This window comes from Schistocerca gregaria, chromosome 7 (assembly GCF_023897955.1).
Source record: "Schistocerca gregaria isolate iqSchGreg1 chromosome 7, iqSchGreg1.2, whole genome shotgun sequence".
Taxonomy (NCBI): Eukaryota; Metazoa; Arthropoda; class Insecta; order Orthoptera; family Acrididae; genus Schistocerca; species Schistocerca gregaria.
The window spans coordinates 180,593,740-180,618,110 of NC_064926.1; the positions used below are offsets into that span (position 1 = coordinate 180,593,740).

General features: G+C 42.6%; 1 protein-coding gene across 3 annotated transcripts in view; it reads left to right on the forward strand.

Moving 5' to 3' along the window:
• Positions 1-24,371, forward strand: part of LOC126281604 (uncharacterized) — a 1,096,782-nt gene that overhangs the window by 1,048,201 nt on the left and 24,210 nt on the right. For 2 of the 3 annotated variants that reach the window (XM_049980710.1, XM_049980709.1), the window contains one exon: positions 17,757-17,816. In XM_049980710.1, coding sequence (XP_049836667.1) covers positions 17,757-17,816 — 60 coding nt within the window. The remainder of the gene's footprint in view (positions 1-17,756; positions 17,817-24,371) is intronic. The other variant, XM_049980711.1, reaches the window with a different exon arrangement.

Here is a 24,371-nt window from a genome sequence, read left to right on the forward strand (position 1 = left end):
CCACTTACGTTACATATGCCTAATGCCATTATTTTAAACCTTGTTAAATTAGCCTCGGAAACTTCTGAGCCTCCTTATTACCCACTACAAGTCACCCCTGCAACAATCACAGCCGTGGCTTGAGTATGTGAAGGGATCCTTGAGACAAGATTTACAATATAGTCTGCGAATATTTTGAGCTGGAACCTGGATAGATCTGAAGAGACTGAACAAGAGTCCCTAACCGTTCTTTCCACCAATCTGTCGTCTTCTACAATTGTATTACCAGCGCAGAAGACAGCTCGTCAGTTGTGGGATCTTCTTCGGCGGAGGCTGCTAAGCTATTAACTTGAACCTTTGACTGTGCTTTTTATGAGACGCCAATTGCTGAAGTTATCTCTGTATCTACAGAGCGCAAGGTCTGTAGTATTGACAATGATGGTAGGCGATTATTTTAATTAATGTATCCTGTTTGGTTATTATTTAAATGTTCACACATTTTACACTGTCTTTCACAACACTCGACATAACTTTATTAATTGTACAGTAACTTTTCAGAAATCTTCCGATATGGAGTACATGTCCGATGGAGACATAGTTATGTGTCTGACTCTGAAGAACACCGGAAACGGAATGACTAGTCCAGCCGAGGTACTTCGTTTCTCAGGCGCGCCAAGGCGACTCGAAAGTGTCCGAAGCACTTCGGTTGCAATATCGTTACTCCTATGTTTATCAAAACTGGTGAAATTTAATAAACAAAAACGATAAACTCGTAGGGTAGCCATGAGAGATTGTCATACTAGAAACTGGGTTACATACAATGAAACGTATAGAAATAATTAATAAAAAAAGTTATGTTTTTTGGCGACTAGCACCAGAATGTGCTTAGCAATCAGAAGTAAGTTCAGTACAATTGGCAGATACTCCCACGTGATTGGTATATACCGTTTCATCTGCCGCTTGTACCTTATTCTAATTTTGTACCATATGCTACTTCACGTATATCAAGCTGCATCTAGGCGAGCTTTTAGCAAAATAAAATACTGGCGGCCAAAGCCCCCTCCTTCTTTAGTGTCCAAAACTGCCCTGTTCTCAAAGACAACTAACGACTTTGGAAATGAGAAAACTTTGCTCCTCAAATTCGAAAAAAGAATTGAATTTTCCAATCTCTCAGTAGCTCCCTTACTTCTTATTCATGGAAATTCCTTTACAAAACGAGGAAATTGTTGTTCTTAAAATACCACGGCAAGTAACCAAAGCCATTGACCTGCTAGTGCTAAACATATACTTCCTGATCCTAACTCTATCACAAAACCTTAACTAAGAACACTTTACACCATGAACTTCTTGCTACAAAACATCATTTATGATTTTCTCCATATACCTGTCCTTTAAATTTTTTATTCTTGTTATTCAACAATAAAGATTGGCCTCCTGGGCCATGAAATCTCCCCATAAACACTCACTCCACTTATTGATGTTTAAATATGATAGGAACTAAACAATTTATTTTGTCGGCACAGTGGCGTCCATCTTTACAAAACACATTTTTATTTAATAACAGCGCAGTGCCGTCCACTTTTACCTACCTAGTAACTAACCTATGTTTTTCACTTATGACAGCACTATGCCGTCCATAAATGTTGTTTACTATCACATAGCTCAGTAATGCTCTAAACTGTATCCGCATATAAGTGTCCTTACATAAAATTCATACATGGATGTTACATAGTTCTACAATACACACAATGTTACAATGAATTTTATACAGTATTACATATTTACAAAGTCTTTGTCATTGCTGTGGAGACTACAGGGCTTTCATCTGAATAGTCATCACTTTTTTTTTTCACCTTGGAACTTAACATCTGAGGTCATCAGTCACCTAGAACTTAGAAAACTTAAACCTAACTGACATCACACACATCCATGCCAGAGGCAGGATTCGAGCCTGCGACCGTAGCGGTCGCGCGCTTCCAGACTGAAGCACCTACAACCGCTCGGCCACAACAGCCGGCTTGATTAATTTCCTAACCTTGACTCATCCGTCAGTACACTTTCGCACGACAATCGATGGCACAAATGCATGTCATGTTTGAAACTGTCACTGACGTGGTGTCGCGGTCGTCTCTACTCCCTGTCAGAGAGCGCTCTTTAACAACTTGCCTTCTTACGGCATGTTATTCCGTAGGTTCGACAGTCGTCAATGATACACTAACAAATCGCCGTTACACATCAACGTGACTCATCCCAATAAGCACCCACTTCCATTCAAGCTAATACCGTCACTCGACGAGTGGATATCTTACGTGAACGTATTGAGAATCGAAATGGTATGAGAGTACCTCTCATTTAATACTTCAGATTACATTTTCATTTCAGTCCATAACTTACCTATGTATTTAAACAAGATTCACTGGTATTTTGTTAGAACTGAAGGTACGCTAGATGGTAAAAACAGAGAAAAATAGCGAAACAAAACCTGATGCTTTAATTCGCTCAAACCTTATTACATACTTTGCTCTCTCAAACATGTAAAAACTACGAATATAACTAACATTTCTCACGTGCTTTATATATTTGTACCTGAGTACTTATTATTGTCTGTGTCCTATGTGAGATCCGTGTCTTGTGTTCATTAGCTGTGTATATATTCCAAATATTCACAAATATCATTTTTCATATACGTAGATTTATCAGTACTTTAATAATGATTTACTTACGAAAACTTTTACCTACTATTATACTCCTCAGTGGTTGAAGTATCAAAAATGCTGAAGCACACATTGTTTTTTATTTGTGACCAGGAAACCAAACATAAATTTTCGTAGTTCCAGCGTCCAAATTCCAATAACAGTGACATATTTTCAAAAAGAATTTTCATTCCCTACTTCACCTTCATAAGGGCGAAATTTCGAACAATGTCTCATTAAACGATGCCTGCCAAGTTTGTTTCCGTAGCGGATTGGGCTGCACGATGATGAGTCATTCATTTAGTCAGTCAGTCCAGAATTTTCCATTTATATGTGTATAGAAGTTGACGTTTTTGATATAGTTTCATGTACTAACTTGTTCCATGAGCATAGATATTGACTTTTCACTTTGGTCATACGGAAAAAGACGCGCTAATAAGGTAATGAAATAGAGGTTCCTTTCGTATACGCATTGAATATTCATTCATCGATTGCACAAATACATGTCATGTTTGAAACTGTCATTGACGAGGTGTCGCGGTCGTCTCTACTCCCTGTCAGATGGCGCTCTTTAACAACTTGCCTTCTTACGGCATGTTATTCCATAGGTTCGACAGTCGTCAATGATACACTAACAAATCGAACAACTTCATTGAGAGTGTGGCCATACGAACGGGATGACGATGATGATGTTTGGTATGTGGGGCTCTCAACTGCGTGTTCATCAGCGCCCGTACAAATTCACAATTTTTACACAGTCCAATATAGTCCTCGTCACAAATGATGATCATGAAATGATGAGGACAACACAAACACCCAGCCTCCAGGTAGATAAAATCAGCAACCCAACCGAGAATCGGACCCGGACCCCGTGATCCAGAGGCCAGAGCCACTAGACCACGAGCTGCGTACCTATACCGACGTGCAAAGTTTAGGTCAGAAACGGGTCTTTCAGGAAGGTGAGTAATATTATTATTGCGCTGAGCTCGTTCATGAAAGCAATTAATGTACATTAGTGCATAAGAAATAATGCACTCAGCGAAAATATTCTCTATGGCCGGTTGTTGATCATTACTCTATATCGCACCTAATTTCGATGTACTATGTTGGTACAGAAAGACATATGAAAAACAACGTTACCATTCAACTTTAAACAGTACACTGTTTCTCGGACTGTTAATCACGCATTATTACAGTATTGGTAATGTAGCTAAAGCCAGCCATGCATGCATTCACAACAATAACTTGAGATTTTATGGGACTCCACTTTAAGTACAGTTATTGGTATCCACAGATTATTTTCTGGTCTTATTTCTGTGACAGATGCACACCACAGCTCTCTTTATGTTAGCTCATTCAAAAACTACGAACAATGCATTCGTGTCCTTTTTCAACAACCAAATGCGCAGCGCATAATATTGATTACAAATAATTTGACACAGGGATAAGCTGTAAATTTAAGGTTGTCATTACAGCCGAGGTTCTTAACTGGTGGTATTGCTTCAGGAAGGAGATAAATTACACGTGCACAAATTGTAAGTATTCAGACGATATTTTAATGAAAACTTCATCATGTGAAGTTACCAGAGATTCTACAATTAGTCTAAAATTAAGCTCTTTATTATACTTTGCAATACGTATCGCGTAACAAACGAATTGTATTATCATACTCAAGAGTATCCGAACGACCTGAGTTGTGTTGCGTCTGATATTCGTGAAGCTTTCAGAGAGTCTAATCTCTTTTCGGCACAGTCGTTTGACTATAGAAAATGACTACCACGAAATACCACTAGAGAACAGTGGCCCTTGTGGCAGTGAATCCAGATGGAAAATTAATACCACGATATTGCAAATGTCTGTATTACAATAAGTGACGTGTCAAACATTTCATCACTCTCAGTAGCATCTAAGACATCTAATACCTGCGACGCATGTCACAAAAATTATCCAGGCAATAATAGCCATAGCAAATTGTTTTTATGAGTAACGAATTTGGAAAGATTTTGTCTCACAAAGTTCTGTGACACTTTAAAGTATTCTTGCTCTCTAAAAGATTTCAAACCACCAATGAACAATCATTAACTTGGCGATTGGTTACCGAACTAACCAGTTATGGAAAGCCGTGATTAATGGCGTCAGTAAACCAAGCAAACCTCAAAATCACCAGTACAACCGTATTAAATTCACTTTACTCATGACAGCATATCGACACGTGTACATGAACTTCAAAACACGTGACGTAAGACTTTGTATTGTTCCGAAGTTCAGAGACAGCACCTAATCAACGTGTTAACAAAGCGTGATCGAATGTCAAACATCAGATTTTTTCAACATTACCGATACGTTTGAACCTAAAATTATAAGATTAAACATTTTTCAGCCGGCCGGAATGGCCGTGCCGATCTAGACGCTACAATCTGGAGCCGAGTTACCGCTACGGTCGCAGGTTCGAATCTTGCCTCGGACATCGATGTGTGTCATGTCCCTAGGTTAGTTAGGTTTAGTTAGTTCCAAGTTCTAGGCGACTGATGACCTCAGAAGTTGAGTAGCATAGTGCTCAGAGCCATTTGAATAAACATTTTTCCCTCACGCCTGTTTCGAAACCAGCAGCTGTCAAAGTTATTTTCTAGCCACGAATAGACTTTGAAGGTTTCTTTCACCAGTAGCGAGATGTGCCATTGTTTGAACTGCAAATGACGTGACGAAATGTTCTGTGTGTGACTAGTCGTCGAAACCGGCATTTACCCCAATTTTTGACAGCAATATGGAAATTTTTGTGCGCAGTCAGCATTCGACCCCACATATGTATCCACGTGTCTTTCATAGAGGTCTCGAGGAGTGGGAATTCTTGGGGAAACTATGCCATCCATAAAAGTGTCATTTTCTACTAAATAGGGTATGAGAGTTCGTAGCCCAGTCCCGCCCCAACATATCAAAGACAAATGAAATTGGAAATCATTATCTAGTGACCTTATTTGACGGTTTGATTACTAACTAAAATAATATGTGTACTGTAAGAAAAATTACTGGTAACAGTGTTTCTACTTGCAAAAACTTCCTCGTCTGTCGTGGCCTAACGTAAACTCGATCTGCTGCAGTTAGTAGCGAAGGGACATGTAGGTTAACGTGGATTGGGTAAAAAGCAGTAACTCTGTGTTCTTCACTTAACATTAAGAACAGTAAAGAGTGTAAGTTCGTGGGTGTTAGAAATTTTTCCATGACTGACAATCGAACGTAGAACTTAGAGCATACCAAGTAGTCTAAACACATCACAGATGTAGACTTTTAGTTGGTTCATGATTTTGTCGTAATGGGTAATGAACCACGCAATGTGAGTATTATAACTTCCTGACTCCCTGGTTATGGATACGAGCCTTTCATTATATTCATTTCCTACTTCGACCACACTGCCATTCCCCTACTGTCTCAGATTCTTAACAGGCACCGCGAGACACTTTCAATGTATTGTAAGCTCAGGTGAACATTACAGGGTTGCACAGTGATTTCTAATCCAGATTAAACATGATGTCTTTTTGCTACCAACTGAAGATAAATTAGTTTCCTGCAGATTCAAACATGGCACTCCCAACTACTAATCAAAAATATTAAACATTTAACGTCTCTTTCTGCGCAACAAACAACGTCGGTTTTTTCGGGATTCGATTACATTGCTCCTCAATGATAGACGTGATATCAGTAAACTACAGGGCCGCCTGTTTACCTGAGAGCGCCGGTACGGTAGCTCAGCGTGTTCGGTCAGAGACCTGGCTGGTCACTGTAACAAAAGAAAGTGAGTGAAGAGATCAACGACGACCTTCAACGGATGGCATGTGACGTCCTTACGACCAAATACAACGAAAGATAACGAACGGCCTGGTTGAAGATCTTCTCCGCTTGTGGACTGGTTGTTGTACTGTCATCATCACCGAAGCCCAAGTCGCCCAATGTAGCGTCACCTGAAATATGACTTACCACCCGGCGACCGAAATTCGCCAGATGATGATGATAAATGATTTGTGGGCGCTCAAATGCGCGGTCATCAGCGAAAGGTCAAATTTTTTACTCTGTCGAACCTAGTCACTGTCATGAATGATGATGATGATGATGAAAATGCTATGACAATACAAACACCCAGTCCTCGGGCACAGAAAATCCCCAACCTGGCCGGGAATCGAACCCAGGACCCCGTGATCCAGAGGCAGCAACGCTAGCCACTAGACCACGAGCTGCGGCCACTTCTCCGGGTAGTACCTCTCGGTCAACAATGAAACACGATCAGTTCATTCTTAGAGTTCCCTCCTGGGTTGCGAGTTAATCTATGACATTTTACATGGCATTGTCTCTATACCGGCCTCATTGTTATATGAAACTGTTATAAATGTTCACAACGTCAGTATGTGTTATTCCAACACATCGTTTTACATAAACAGAGTAATTAAGTTTTCAGAGCTCATTTTAAAAACTGTAGTTATCTAATTTTTGTTAATAACTTTACGACAGACATGTTCGATATTTCGTCGATCACACTTAGATGCTTCACTGACACTTGTGTTTGCAAGATGCGCTAGCGTAAAACTTCTTTCAACTTTTTCGGAAAAATACAAACTTCACACATATTCTTGAGCTTACAAATATTTCTACTGTCTTTAAATTCCCCTTATTAGTGCATCTAATAATTTGCATACACTCATGAGCTAAAACATTTTGACCACCGGCTTAAAAGCATATTGGTCCACCTCTGCTACGCAGTATAACAGCATTTCTACGTGGCATATACCAAATACGTTCGTAGGAATGTGGCAACATGTCGATTCTCAGACATCACACATTGCACGAAAATTAACGCGCTCAGTGCACCACGGGTCTTCCTGGTCTCTCGTACTGGATACGGTCATTCCTTCGCCACAGTAAATACGTTTATTATTCAGAAAGGTTTTGATGTAATTGCTGGCCCTGTGAAATCCTGCTCGTTTAGGGAACGGCATTTTGCTTTTGGAGACTATTTCTGATTCCCAAGCACAACTGCTTGCTGCCTCCCTACTCCACGGCTACCCTGTTCGTGTCGAGGCTCATAGAACTTTAAAATCTTCCGTGGATTATTTTACACCGCGTTGCTCGACGGTCTCACCAAGGCCGAAATCCAATCTTACCTTTCTGATCAGGGTGTCATTACCGTCCATCGTGTAATGAAAAAGGTAGATTCCTCCTTACTGCCGACCTGCACTCTTTTCCTCACCTTTCATAGGGTGGTGCTGCCGTAAAAGATCAAAGCAGGCTATTAAGGGATCACAGTCCGGCCGTACATTTCAGACCCAATGCACTGCACACTAGAACATCTTGCCGACACCCAGCCAAATGTTTCACCTGTGGCAGGAATGCACACGAGGGCGAGTGTCTGCCTCCTTCTCCCCGCTGTATCAACTGCAATGGCAGCCATCCCGCCTCCTCTCTGGATTGTCCCATGTATCTAGATGAGTGGGCTGTCCAAGAGATTCGGGTAAAGGAAAAAGTGCTCGTAAGTTACTGGCTAGTCGTAGACCCTGTCTTCTTCCGTCTGGCACCATTAGTTCTGTTTTTGTTACCCCTCTATCCATGAAGGACATCGTCACGCAGACGTGCGACCTCAAATTCGGCTCTGAGGTTGTGGAATCGCCCAGTGTCAAGGTAGCATCGCCATCCCCCCGTCCTGCTCTGCAACAAGTCGTCAACCCCCCACCCCTCCACACACACAAGAGGCAGCGACATCAACTACACAACCAGCAGGCAGGAATGGACAAAAAGAGTACTCCAACGAAGACTTCCTCCGTCACTCCAGCCAAACGCCTCCCGAGCCTTCCTCTAACTGGAAAGGCTGGAAGAAGTCCGCTAAAGGCAAACAGTCTTCTCCTACGCCAAGTCGAACATTCTCCTCGACGGTGTCGCCACGTGGCCCGGCCGGCCTCTGTCTCGTTGGTGTGCACCACCAGCAGTTTTTCGGCGTTGGACTCCACAGAGCGACCGCAAAAGCAAGCTTATGCTTCTGTGGAACCCATGGAGCAGAATCCTCATGCATCTGTGAACTGAAGTAGCGAATCTACACCGTCTGTGGCGGTGGCGAGTTTGTTGCTAGTAGAAGTAGTTTACCTTGTCACGAAATTGAAGTAGGAACTCCCTGTGAGTGAGTATGGGCAGAGGTCGTTGTTGGCAACTGGAATAAAATAATAATTGGATCCATTTACCGACATCATAATTCAGTAATTGTCCTAAATGCATTTTCTGAAAATTATTTCTAGCAATTACTTCATGAGCACACGCGAATAGTAAACGGTAGTGCAAACACACTTGGCCTCTTAGCAACAAATAATCCTGAGTTAATAAGCAGCATCAAATCCGATATAGGGATTAGTGAACACAGGGTTGTCGCAGCGAGACTGAATATAGTAACTCCCCAATTCCTCGAAAAATAAGCGAAAAATATACCTATTCAAAAAAAAAAAAAGCAGATAACAATTCACTTGACGCCTTCTTGAGAGACATTCCACATTCATTGCAAATTAATAATATATGTGTACACCAGCTGTGGCTTAAATTCAAAGAAATAGTATCGGCAGCAATTGAGAAGTTAATACCAAATAAACTAACAAACGACGGAGCTACTCCTCCTTGGTACACAAAACGGGTTAGCACACTGTTGCAGAAATAACGAAACAAACATGCCGAATTTAATCAGACGCAAAATCCCTAAGAATTGCTATCTTTTACAGAACCTCAAAACTTAGCGCGGAGTTCAAAGGGAGACGCTTATAACAGTTTCCACAATGAAACTTTGTCTCGAAACCTGGCAGAGAATCCAAAAAGATCAATCAAAGCCTTCTCTGTGCGATAACAATGGAGATACTATCGAAGACATTGCTGCCAAAACAGATTTCCTAAGCACAGTCATCCGAAATGCCTTCACAAAAGTAGACGAAGTAAGTGCTTCGGTAGCTCAGTTGGTAGAGCACTTGCCCGCGAAAGGCAAAGGTCCCGAGTTCGAGTCTCGGTCGGGCACACAGTTTTAATCAGACAGGAAGTTTCATATCAGCGCACACTCCGCTGCAGAGTGAAAATCTCATTCTGGAGAAGACTAAGTAAATATTCCAGAATTCGAATCGATAGCAGCTGCCAACATCAGTAACATAGAAGTAAATATCCTCGGAGTAGTGAAGCAACTCAAATCACTTAATTAATGTAAATCTTCTGGTCCAGACTGTATACCAATTAGGTTCCTTTCGGAGTATGCTGAAGCATTAGCTCCATACTTAACAATCATATACAACCGTTCTCTCGACGAAAGATCTGTACCCAAAGAGTGGAAAGTTACACACGTCACACCAGTATTCAAGAAAGGTAGTAGGGGTAATCCACCAAATTACAGGCCCATATTGTTAACGTCGATATGCAGCAGGATTTTAGAACATATATTGTGATCGAATATTATGAATTACCTCGAAGGAAACGGTCTATTGACACACAGTCAACATGGGTTTATAAAACATCGTTCCTGTGAAACACAACTAGCTCTTTATTCACATGAAGTGCTGAGTGCTGTTGACAAGGGATTTCAGATAGAGTCCGTATTCCTGGATTTCCGGAAGGCTTTTGAAACTGTAACACACAAGCGGCCCATAGTAAAACTGCGTGTTTATGGAATATCGTTTCAGTTATGTGACTTGGTTTGCGATTTCCTGTTAGAGTGGTCACACTTCGTAGTAACTGACGGAAAGTCATCGAGTAAAACAGAAGTGATATCAGGCATTCCTCAAGGTAGTGTTATAGGCTCTTTACTGTTCCTTATCTATATAAACGATTTGGGAGACGATCTGAGCAGCCGTCTTCGGTTGTTTGCAGATGACGCTGTCGTTTATCGTCTAATAAAGTCATCAGAAGATCAAAACAAACTGCAAAACGATTTAGAAAACATATCGTAATGGTGGAAAAATTGATAGTTGACTCTAAATAGGAAAAGTGTGAGGTCATCCACACGAGTGCGAAAAGCAGCTCGTTAAACTTCGGTTACACGATAAATCAGTCTAATCTAAAAGCCGTAAATTCAACTATATACCAGGGTATTACAATTACGAAGAACTTAAATTGGAATGAACACACAGAAAATGTTGTGGGTAAGGCTAACCAAAGGCCAAGTTTTATTGGCAGGACACTTAGAAAATGTAACACACCTACTAAGGAGACTACCTGCACTACGCTTGTCCGTCCTCTTTTAGAATACTGCTGCGCGGTGTGGGATTCTTACCAGATAGGACTGACGGAGTACATCGAAAAAGTTCAAAGAAAGACAACACGTATTGTATTATCGCGAAATATGGGAGAGAGAGTCACAAACATGATACAGGATTTGGGATGGAAGTCATTAAAAGAAAGGCGTTTTTCGTTGTGACGGAAACTTCTCACGAAATTCCAATCACCAACTTTCTCCTTAGAATGCGGAAATATTTTGTTGACACCGACCTACATAGGGCGGAACGATCACCACGATTAAATAAGGGAAATCAGAGCTCGTACGGAAATGCACTCCTGGAAATGGAAAAAAGAACACATTGACACCGGTGTGTCAGACCCACCACACTTGCTCTGGACACTGCGTGAAGGCTGTACAAGCAATGATCACACGCACGGCACAGTGGACACACCAGGAACCGCGGTGTTGGCCGTCGAATGGCGCTAGCTGCGCAGCATTTGTGCACCGCCGCCGTCAGTGTCAGCCAGTTTGCCGTGGCATACGGAGCTCCATCGCAGTCTTTAACACTGGTAGCATGCCACGACAGCGCGGACGTGAACCGTATGTGCAGTTGACGGACTTTGAGCGAGGGCGTTCAGTGGGCATGCGGGAGGCCGGGTGGACGTACCGCCGAATTGCTCAACACGTGGGGCCTGAGGTCTCCACACTACATCGATGTTGTCGCCAGTGGTCGGCGGAAGGTGCACGTGCCCGTCGACCTGGGACCGGACCGCAGCGACGCACGGATGCACGCCAAGATCGTAGGATCCTACGCAGTGCCGTAGGGGACCGCACCGCCACTACCCAGCAAATTAGGGACACTGTTGCTCCTGGGGTATCGGCGAGGACCATTCGCAACCATCTCCATGAAGCTGGGCTACGGTCCCGCACACCGTTAGGCCGTCTCTGCTCACACCCCAACATGGTGCAGCCCGCCTCCAGTGGTGTCGCGACAGGCGTGAATAGAGGGACGAATGGAGACGTGTCGTCTTCAGCGATGAGAGTCGCTTCTGCCTTGGTGCCTATGATGGTCGTATGCGTGTTTGGCGCCGTGCAGGTGAGCGCCACAATCAGGACTGCATATGACCGAGGCACACAGGGCCAACACCCGGCATCATGGTGTGGGGAGCGATCTCCTACACTGGCCGTACACCTCTGGTGATCGTCGAGGGGACACTGAATAGTGCACGGTACATCCAAACCGTCATCGAACCCATCGTTCTACCATTCCTAGACCGGCAAGGGAACTTGCTGTTCCAACAGGACAATGCACGTCCGCATGTATTCCGTGCCACCCAACGTGTTCTAGATGGTGTAAGTCAACTACCCTGGCCAGCAAGATCTCCGGATCTGTCCCCCATTGAGCATGTTTGGGACTGGATGAAGCGTCGTCTCACGCGGTCTGCACGTCCACCACGAACGCTGGTCCAACTGAGGCGCCAGGTGGAAATGGCATGGCAAGCCGTTCCACAGGACTACATCCAGCATCTCTACGATCGTCTCCATGGGAGAATAGCAGCCTGCAATGCTGCGAAAGGTGGATATACACTGTACTAGTGCCAACATTGTGCATGCTCTGTTGCCTATGTCTATGTGCCTGTGGTTCTGTCAGTGTGATCATGTGATGTATCTGACCCCAGGAATGTGTCAATAAAGTTTCCCCTTCCTGGGACAATGAATTCACGGTGTTCTTATTTCAATTTCCAGGAGTGTATATAGGTGTTCATTCTTTCGAGGCGTTATACGAAATTGGAATAGTAGAGAATTGTGAAGGTGGTTCGATGAACCCTCTGCCAGGCACTTAAATGTGATTTGCAGAATATCCATGTAGATGTAGATGTAGACGCAGATGGCTGTCACTCGGCCGCCACCGAGTTTACAACCCTACATCTCTTCGTACTCATGCCTGTCCAATGGAACGTTAGTGGCCTTCGGTCCCATAATGAGGATTTACGGCTACTTTTAGCATCGCAGCATCCCCTTGTACTCTGCCTTCAGGAAATGAAATTGCGCCCTCAGGACCCCTTTGATCTGTCTCATTGCTTACCGATTCGTTTTGACCTTCCCCCTGAGGTTGGCATTCCACCCGACGGGTGCTTCATGCAGCTCATACAGGATGACCTTCACGGTCAACCCATCTCCCTGACTACCCGTTTTCAGTGTATTGCAGTTCGCCTTTTCCTTCCATGTCTGACTTTTACCCTCTGTACCATGTACCTCCGTTATTCGATGTCACCATGGCAGACTACCTTCAGCATATTGGGCATCTACCTCCCCCGCTTCTGCTACTTGGTGACTTTAATGCGCATCATCCCCTTGGGGTTCCCCCAGGACCTGTCAGAGAGGTGCCCTCTTGGCTGACCTTCTTAGCCAAGTTAACCTATTCTGCCTTAACATTCAAGCACTCACTTTCCATTGGAACTCGTCGCAAACCTATTCCCATTTTCACCCATCCTTTTTCACTTCCCAGCTTTCCCATCGTCTTGAGTGGTCCGTTCTCTCTGGCTCTTACTCGAGTGACCATTTCCCGTGTGCTCTCCGTCTGCTGACTCCTACACCATCCACATGCACGCCAAATGGTAGCTTACTAAGGCTGACTGGCAGCTTTACTTCTCCCTGGTGACTTGCGAAGAACAAGATTTCCCCAGTTGCGATGATCAGGTTGACTATGTCACCAACGTAATCCTTACTGCTGCAGAATGTTCCGTTCCTCGCACTTGGTCTTTATCAAGTGGTGTCCTCGTCCCTTGGTGGACTGAGGCATACCGCGAAACAGATGCGCACGGAGACGTGGTCTTCGTGGTTTTAACCGTCACCCTACGTTGTAAAACTGCATTCATTATAAACAGATGCGCTCCAAGAGTCGTAGAGTTCTTCAGGGTAGCAAGAGAACTAGCTGGATTTTATTTACTACTTCATTTAACAGTTCAATGCCTTCCTTTGTGGTGTGGGCCAACCACCGACATCTCTCAGGATCCAAGATCAATTCCCCAATTTCCGGCCTGACGGTAACTGACGATGTCATCTTGGACCCTATTATCTCCAACAACTTGGGCAGCCATTTTTTTGAAGTTTCGAGCCCATCCCACTATCACCGTGCCTTCATCCATCGGAAATGAGTGGAGGCGGCTCGGGCGATACCCTTCTCTTCTCCGAGTCGTGAGTGCTATAATGCCGCCTTTTCTATGAGGGAGCTAGATCATGCTCCCAGTCCCATCCACATTCAGGTGTTCCACAACATTTCTCTCGCAGGCTAGTACTTTCTGCTTAACACATACAACCGCCTCTGGGCTGGCATGAAGCCACCGTCATACCCACACCTAAGACCGGTAAGGACAAAAACCTTCCTTCTAGCTACCGCCCCATCCCACTTACCAGCTGGGTTTGCAAGATGATAGAGCGTATGATTCACGCTCGGCAGGTGTGATGGTTCGAGTCTCGCCATTTACTAACGAATGCACAGTGTGCATTTCGAGCACGGCGTTCTGCATTTGGCCCTCTCGTTACTTCGTCCACCCATGTCATGAATGGTTATCTGCGAAAATCATGGATTGTTGCCGTGTTTTACGGTTTGGAGAAGGCCTGCGACACCTGCTGGAGAACTGGTATCCTCCGTACTCTACACACGTTGGGCTTCCGTGGGCGCCTGCTCTGTTTTCTTCAGGCATTTCTACAAGACCGAGTTTTCAAGGTGCGTGTGGGTTCTGCCTTGTCAGACACTTTTATCAAGGAAAATGGTGTGCCTCAGGGATCCGACCTGAGCGTCGTCCTCTTTGCTATCGCCATTAATCCTGTAATGGCCTGTATCCTGTCAGGCATCTCTCTTTTTCTTGACCTGTTTCACTGAGCGGCGTCTTCAGAGCTGCTTGATCGCCCTTACTCCTGGAGCATCGACAATGGCTTACGCCTTTCCACTGACAAAACCGCCTGTACGAGTTTCTGGCGGCGCAAATGGTTTCTCACATCATCTCTACATCTTGATCCTGTTGCCCTTCCGTTCATTGACACCACGAAATTCCTAGGGTTCATGCTCGATAAGAAATTCTCTTGGCCCTCCCATGTATCTTACGTGGTCTTCCGCTGTAAGCGGTTCCTCATTGTCCTACGTGTCCTCAATGGTACTTCCTGGAGTGCCGATCGAACCACCCCCCTCCGTTTGTACTGGTCCCTTTTCCGTTCGAAACTTGACTATGTGTGCTTTCTTCATGCATCTGGACACCCATCCCTCTTGCGCCGTCTCAGCACTAACCGCCATCATGGCATCTGTTTGGCTACAGGCGCCTTCTAAACCAGCTCGATTGAGAGCCTGTATGCTGAAACTACTGAACAACCACTGTCCTACCGCCGTGACTTTCTCCTCAGCAGGTATGCATGTCATTTGTCTGCCACGCTTGGCCATGCCTCCTATGCCTCCTTCTTTGATGATTCCTTTGATCGTCAGTACGGGGCTAGTCCCTCTTCTCTATTACCTCCTGGAGTCCGCTTTCAGCACTTGCTACGGCTGCTCCACTTTACGCTACCTGCTACTTCACCGGGGGTGTGACCCCTTCACCACCTTGGCTTCGTGAAACGGATCATATTAAACTTGGCCTTCATTAGCTTCCTAAGGACACTAGTCCCGGCTCGGTTTATCGCCTTCAGTTTCACGTACTTCGTATGGAGCTTTACAATACTACCTTTGTATACTCTGATGGTTCTCGGACTGACCGTGGGCTCGAGTTTGACTTCGTCATTGGCACCCCAGTCTTTCGACATCGGCTTCCGGCACACTTCTTAGTATTTACAGCCGAGCTCTTCGCCTTGAATCAAGCCACGAAGTACATCCGGAGACACGGCATTTTCAATTGTGTCCTCTGCTCAGACTCACTCAATACCCTTCAAAGTCTATGTGCATTGTACACTGCCCATCCCTCAGTGCAGCGGACCCAGGAAAACTGTCACTTGCACATTCTTGGTGAAGCCAGTGACCTGTTTCTGTAGGTTCCTGGCCATTTCGGTCTGCCAGGAAACGAGGCTGCTGACGCAGTATTCATACCTCAGCCTGTGAGTACCTACATTCCTTCCGATGATCTCTGCATTGCCGTCGGTCAGGAGGTGGTGTCCCTTTGGCATCGCCAATGGTCCTCCATTTACGGGAATAAGCTTCGGCTTATTAAGCCTCTTCCAGTCCCTTGGACGATCTCCTCTCGGCCCTCCCGCAGCGAGGAGATAATTTTAACTCGGATGCATATTGAGCACTGCCTTTGTAATCATCGTCATATGCTAAGTGGCACTACCCCACCACGTTGTACACATTGCGCCCAAATTTTCACTGTCCGCCACTTCCTAATAGAATGCCCTTTTTTAAACCATTTATGTTCCACCTTGAGTCTGCCGTCTGAATTATCAGCTGCCTTAGGTGATGACGTACGGGCTGTCGACCACGTTTTACTTTTTATCCGCCGAAGCAATATGGTGAACGCCATTAAATTTTTAGTTTCGGACCTCCATCTCGGTATGGATTTATTTTTGCCCTGTTTCCACCTGCCTGTTTTAAGCTGTCTTCTATTCTGCCCATTGGGACTGATGTCTAGTCGTTTAAATCCTCTCTACTATAGTTCTGACTTGGGCCGTTATGACCGCAGTTTTTTTTTTTTTTTTGCGCCCCAAAACAAAACAAAATAATGAAGGAATACAGGTGATCTGCAATAATGTTCTCGCAGTCCACAAGAGCCAAGATGCTTTCGATTACTATCACAGATCCCATGTGCTCATAAGTCACCGTTTCCGAGACACTCGTTCCCAGGTGCAGGTTCGTAACAACTTGATCTTTGTCAAAGTCTCTTATGTCAGTCGATTTTCCATTTTTGGCCCCTATCGACGCTAGAACGATTCCTCAATCTTTTCTGCTTCGCTTATAAACTTTCCTTACACACGTGCCTCCAGCTTTATCAGCCGAATTCAATCATGCGGTGATTATTGGTCATGAAGTTTGGCACATCAAGGTGTTTGTATGTATGGATACCACGTAAATTCACAACGAACCACCGGAAGTGATGTTCCGTGTCAGCTACTTACTTAAAAGGAAGGAAAATAATGTTTAATGTCGCCATGCTAAAGTGGCCATTGAAGGTAGAGAACCAGCTTGAACAAGTTTGGGATGTGAAAGAAATCGATCGTTTCACTTTCCAAGGAACCATACTCACATTTAGATAAGCCACTGTAAACCCAGATCCTGATGTCCGGTCGAGAATTTTTGCTTTGATACTTCCAGTTGCTAATACAATGTAAACTTACTCGAAACGAGAATGGAGCTAAGACGTTTGTGGCTACTGACACACGCGGAAAATCTGTTTTCTGAAACTAAATGACAGTCTTTCTTAAGTTTATGTAGTGGTATTAGTATGCATTTTCCCTGTCAAAATTTGTTATTTCGTAAACTGATTCACTTTAACTTAAATATGTACATGATTATTTCGTAAACTGATCCACATCAACTTAAATATGTACATGACGGTTCTTGCTCTACTCAGCTTTACCTACAAACAGTTAAGTCAGTATGGAAGCTCTAGTGCTAAACTAGGTTGCCTGAAACATGGTAAATGGAATTTTGGAACAGATAGTTCAGTGTTTCTCATTTGATGTTCCTCGTTTACTAACAAATTTCTTTCAAACTGTTTGCCTGTAATTCTCGTAAGCTGTGAAACTACTTTCTAAAGCATATGTCATACCTAACGATATTAGCTCATAGCATGATCTTGTAGTGTTGCGTGGTTTGTACTCATGGAAAACGAGCTACTTGTTTTTATCCACAAAATATTCACGGGGAATTTCCGTTTTTGTTTCAGCAGTTTGACGCCCTATGTAAAATGGAAGTCGCCTTCTTCACTTCAAGAGCCGCGATAAATGTAAGTATTACGCCTTGGCTTTGCCAGAGTTTTATACCTTATTTAATCTAGCATTACGATTTAAATGCTAAATTAATTTTATGACTTGTCTATTCTCAGAGCACCATTATGAGTATTAATCTACCTTAGTAATTTGAACTCCTCTCCTTTATTTCCTGACATAATATGAATAGTGCTACTGTGATTTGATTATGAGCTAATATTAACTTTTGCAGAAGTTGTGACACAGACTAGCCAGATTTGTTCTTCTTATTAACTGCTCGATGATGTATCATGATGCAAGATATTTGAAATCCTCAGAAAATGAGTGTATACTATACGGAAACGAGGGCAATACTCCGTGTGTAGTGGAACAGTGAGGGCACAATAACAATGGAAGACCAAAAGAAAGTTGCTCGGATAAAAAGAGCGCAAAATATGGATGCACTCTCTCCGCTTCCCTATACTGTTTATGCATCAAAGAATCAATGGAAGTATTACACCAAAATCCCAGGTGTGCGTTTAAAATGATAGGTGAAAGGATCGGGCGAGACACACTAATGACATTGCTGCTGTCTGTGAGAATATGGAAGAATTACACGAACTGTTTAATGGAATAAACAATCTACTCGATACATATGTAGTGAGGGATCACAAATTTAGCATTGGAGGGCAGCGTGGAGGGTAAAAATCGTAGAGGGAGACCGAGAGATGAGTACACTAAGCAGATTCAGAAGGATGTAGGTTGCAGTAGGTACTGGGAGATGAAGCAGCTTGCACAGGATAGAGTAGCATGGAGAGCTGCATCAAACCAGTCTCAGGACTGAAGACAACAACAACAACAACATATGTAGTGAGTTAAGCCAATGTAAGACCAACGAATTAAAGACGAACAGAATTTCTATTAGCGACAAATTTACCATAAAAGTCGGAGACCAATGAGCAGACGAAGTGTTGGAATTTTGTTATCCAGCACGCAAAATAAAGCTTATTAGTAAAAGCACCTCGATGATAAGAAGACAAGCACAGACAAAGATATCACTACTCTTCACATAAATCTTGTACTATCAAGCATAGACCTTAACTCGAAAAAAACTCGTAGGAAGTATGAGAGCAACATTGGACTGACGGATCAGAATAACGGACTGTTAGAAAAATCTAAAACAAAGAATAGAGTCGTTTGTTACGTGGCGCTACAGAAAGGTACTCAGAATTAAGTACAATGGTGTCACAAAGACTTGCACACTTTTCACGTCGCCTTCTCACTTATTGATGTTTTTTCATCTCACGGGCCTACATCATCCGATACTTTGATACATTAAACCATCTGCATTGATCCCATGGACTTAAAATTAGTATCAACATTGGTGCTGTTCAATCAGTATGCAAGTCAGCCTCCCAAATATATAAAAATTGCGTCGTTGTAAGAAACGGTTTGCTTTTATCGCTTTGTAGCGTCCATATTTCTTGTCCTTTTTATTAACTGTTAGCTCTGAGGCGCTTTAAACCCACTGGCAAAACGTCATACATTATACAGTACGATCAACATTATTTGTTTTTTCCGAATGTCATCTGATTTTCTATTTTTATAAAAAAGCATCATATCTCTATCTGCTGTATTTTCTCTACTAACACTTACTCCTTTCTATTTTTCTGCTCTTTATTTTTCGTGGGAGTTCCCACTGGCGCATTCAGCTCTATCCGTGCGGTTTCGTTCCATTTCTATTGGCTCAGAATGAAATCACGGAAGTAAACGTGCAGACTCTAAGAGGAAATCTGCTGTAGACCCAGAACAGAGTATAGTGTTCAATCCGTGCAGAGACAGTTACAGTCTCAGGAAAATTCATTGTGAAAACAAATTCTCGATAGTCGGTGAAACTGACAAGCACAGTTCACAGGGAGGAAAACAGTTCAGCTTTAAATGTCATGAGTGTTCTGAACACGGACAAAAAAGAACTATTATAAAAGAAACATAAAGAATCAAGTCTTCCGAAATTGAGTGCATTGTGATCTTCAAGAGCTTTCTTTGAGTTTAGAAGCATGTTGTTTTTTAATTGGTGCATTTAATGAAGCGTTTTCGTGATATTTGGACTCTGGTGCGAGTGAACACCTTGCCTAAGACTTAAGAGACCTTGATAAAGTGACCTTGATAAAGTGCCAGCAGTAATAAACAGTGCAAAAACTGGATCTGTGTAGGAGTCGGCGGGATGAATGTTGTCAGCTATGTCAACTGAAATATAATGCTAATTTAGATTAAAAATGATTTATTTTTTCCTGTAGTAGCTCACAAGTTACTGCCAGTGCACAGACGGGAGACAAATAGTTTCAAAGTCGCGTCTCAGAAAGGAAGAGCAGCAACTGGAAGAGGAAGGGATGTTGTTGCCATTATAAAGACAAATGAGGGGAAAATTTACGTTCTGAAATTTGCCAGAAATCCCTGGACGGCATTTCTCACTGAAACTCTACAAATCGGGCTTCAGAGATAAAACACTTGAATTATACCGAGTTACAATTAAGGATATGAAGACAGCAGAATGTGGCACCATGTGTGTGGAGGACGAGATAACAAGACTTCCACATAGCCAGAAAAGGAAAAGAGTGAAACTTCCACTGGAGCTAGTCCACATTGACTGTTACTCCCACGTCTTATGACAGAAAGAGGTACATTGTTACATTTATAGATGACTATATGAATGTAACAGTTGTATATATGGTGCAACGTAAATCAAAAACACTCCAATATGCTAAACGGGTTGTAGCTATGGCAACTGCTCAATTGAGTTTGAGGATTGGTGGATTCCGCTGTGGTATTGGAAGTGAATACCTGTCAAAGGAGATAAACAACTTCTTTAAAGTGACTGGAACCCAGTATGAATTAACGATGTGATATACACAACAGTAAAATTGAGTGAGTGAACTTCTGAACAGGAACATCATAAACACGATTCACTGCATATGTTGAACACTTAACTAGAAAAATATTTTGGGTCGCAAGGAGTTGAAACTTCTGTTTATTTGATAAACAGAACGCCAATATGTGCATTAAAATGAAAATTCCTCCTACTATGTGGTGTGGTGAAATTCGAAAGATGCATAAACTGATATTTACGACGTTAGGTGGCAGTGTTTGCTGGAATGTCTGATCACATTATAAAGACGTGCTTCATGTTTGGATTTTGTCTTAATGGACAGCGGCTATGGTGTCCCGAAGAGAGACGAGCATTCTTGGAAGAGATGTTAAGTGTAGTGAAAATAGTCTCGATTTTGAAAATGAAGACTGGTTCTCTTGCAAAGAAGACACAACCACACAAACGATGAGCTTATCATAGATGAACAAATTTTCAATAACTGTATTAATGGCTCGATATCAATTGAAAATGGAGAAACAGATGTTAAAGTTCTCGAAATCCCCAAAAGTGCTAGAGGTAGAAAATGTTTGGTGTTGATGGAGGACTATGCTGTATTAGTAATAAATGGATAAATGTACGTCGAGGATATTCTGGAGCCTTTCAGTGAGATTTACTCGTAGAGCTGATCAGGTTAAGAACAAATGGCTCTTATGCTGTAACAGAAGAGATGTAAGTAATGAATGGAAACGTAACCTGGACATAACGTGAAATGTGGTGATGCAGGAAATACTAGTACCTATAACTCTACATATACATCTACAGGCACATACATAATCCGCAAGCTGTCGTACGGTGACTGGCGGAGGGTACCGTTTAGCACTACTAGTCGTTTCCTGTCCTGTTTCACTCGCACACAGAGCAGGGAAAAAGACTATCTACATGCCTCCGAATGTGCCCTTATATCTCGTATTTTATTCTCGTGGCCTTTACGTGAAATGTATGTTGGCCGTTGGGGGATCGTTCTGCGGTCAGCTTCAAGTGCTAGTCGTTTAAAATTTCTCTATACTTTTCCTCGAAACGAACGTTGCCTTCCCTTCACGGATTTCATTTGAGTTCCAGAAACATCTCTGTAACACTTGTGTGGTTCCAAGCAAACGGTAACAATTATACCAAACTGCTTTTTAACTGCTTCGGTTCCTTCCTTTAAGAAGGAACACTCGAGCAGGACTCGAGCAACACTCAAGAATAGGTCGCACTAGCGTTCTATATGCGGTCTCCATTAAAGGACTAACCACACTTTCCCCAAAATTCTCTCAATGAATCAAGGTCTTCGATTCACCTTCTCTACCGCAGTCCTCACATGCTTGTTCCATTCCAGCTATTTAAACGAGGCAACTGTGTCAAGCAGGACGCTTCTAATGCTGTATCCCAAAATTACGGGTCTGTTTTTCCTACTCATCCGCATCAACTTACTTTTATGCTCTTAGAGCCAGCTGCCATACATCACACCAACGAGAAATTTTGTGTAAGTCACTTTGTACCATCCTTCAGTCACAGAAAGATGACACCTTCCCGTATACTGCAGCACCATCACCAAAAACCGCAGACTGCTTTCCCCCACACCACTAACGCGTACAGAAAATAGTAGCTGTCCTATCACACTTCCCTGGGATACTCCTGACTGTGCTCTTGTCTGTGAGACAACATACTAGAATCTATTGCTTAAGAAACCATCGAGTCATTCACATGTTTGGGAACCTATTCCGTTTGCCCATACCTTCGTTAACAGTCTGAAGTGGGGTACCTTGAATGCTTGTCGGAAATCTGGGAATAGGGAACCTGCCTGTTGCCTATCATCCATTGTTCGCAGTATATCATGTGAGAAAAGGGCAAGCAAAATTTGATAAGAGTGATACTTTCTAAAACCGTGCTGATTCGTTATTATACTCTTTCCAGTCTCTAGTGAATTTATTACATTCGAACTCATAATATGCTCTGGAACTCTGCAGGAAGCCGATTTTAATTATATTGGTCGGTAATTTTGCGGATGTGTTCCACTCCCCTTCTTATATACATCAGTCACCTGCCCATTTTTTTCTATTTGCTTGTAACTTTGCGTTAAGTGAGAGAGTCACGATGAGTGCAAGGTAATTAAGAGGCCAGTGTCATAGAGTACTATTTGGAGAATCAAATTGCGATTGCATCTCGACCTTTCGACTTATTACTTTTCAACTCTTACAGCTTTTTCCTATTTTCCTACGCCAGGGATGCTTGTTACCCAGTCATCCATACGGGACTCTATGCGATGGTCAAACGGCGGTATATTTGTAAGATTCTCCTTTGTGAACGCTTTCTTACACACGAGATTTAAAATTTGGTCTTTTTCTTTCTTCATGTGGGTATCAGTCTCGTCAGTGAGTGGATGGAAGCCTTATACCTTAGCGATTTCACGTAGGACCAGAACAGAGTAGTTGCTCGAGGTTGCGCTCAAGGAAGAGAGTTTGACTATTAAGACACATAATTATGCTCCTGCAGCAAGTCTGACAGCTCTGAGAATATGATTATTTGTTATAAATTATGAAAAACTGATTGCACGTAAAATGTATGTAGAAAGTGATTTCCCTCTTGGAAACTTAAATGAAGAAATTGATCTAAAGGTAGCGGCAGAATTTGTTGCAGAACCACGTACTATACGTAAGGTAAACAAAGCATTTGACGGTTTATATCAGGCATTAATATGTTGAAATTTAATGTTGGACAAGTTTGTTAAGGATTTAGATTTTGCGCAACGGAGTACTGATGGATGTCTATATAATATAAGAACTTACACACTCCATTTTGTGAAATGTAAACGACATTTTCATTTTAGATAATGATAAGATGAAAATTGAAGAATTCAGATTAGCCTTAAGAAGAAATTTAGTATGAATGATTTGGATGAATTGAAATTGTAGGTAATACGGATGCAGGAATAATTTTGAGTGAGAAAACGTACAATTCATTAGGGCAATCAGACTTGTATTGCCTGTCTTCGTAAATGATAATATAGTACACTAAAACTCAAGGGTGTTAAGTACGAGTTTCTCAGAAACTTAACTTTGAAGTGGAAATTAAATATCAAGCTCACTGTTACAATATGCCAGTTACCTGATATTATTTACTAAAAAGTTGTGCTATCAAAATTATATAGAACTGAGGCGGCTTTCAGCCATGACAGTTCAGCAGGGTGTCCGAAAGAAAGAAAAGAAACAGCAAATTTCAGGGACGGGTTCCTTAAGCAGAAGTAAGTAAAAGGGTCTACTAAACATGGGTTCAATGGTGTGAGTATATGTTGAACTTCGATACTATGAGAAAGGTTATTTTTGCTACAAGGTCTTGGCTTCCCATACTTTTCGGAGGAGAAAGTAATGACCAAAACAAGAAAAAATATCTTGTAAACCTGGGATTTAAAATGTATACTTTAAGAGCTATGATCACTTGTTCATCTTCGCTAGTGTGAAGAACATCTCTCCTACTGAGCAGGAGCTCATAGCTCTTAAGGTACGCATTTTAGAACGAATACATACAAGAAATTTTTTCTTGCTTTATGCCCATACTACGTCCTCGCATAATATGAAAATCAAGGAGCTTGCAGCAGAAGAGTTGTATTTTATAGTAGCGAAGATGAACAAGTGGTCATATCTCTTAAGCTACGAGTTTTAGAGCCCTTCTTACTAGATTTTTTCTC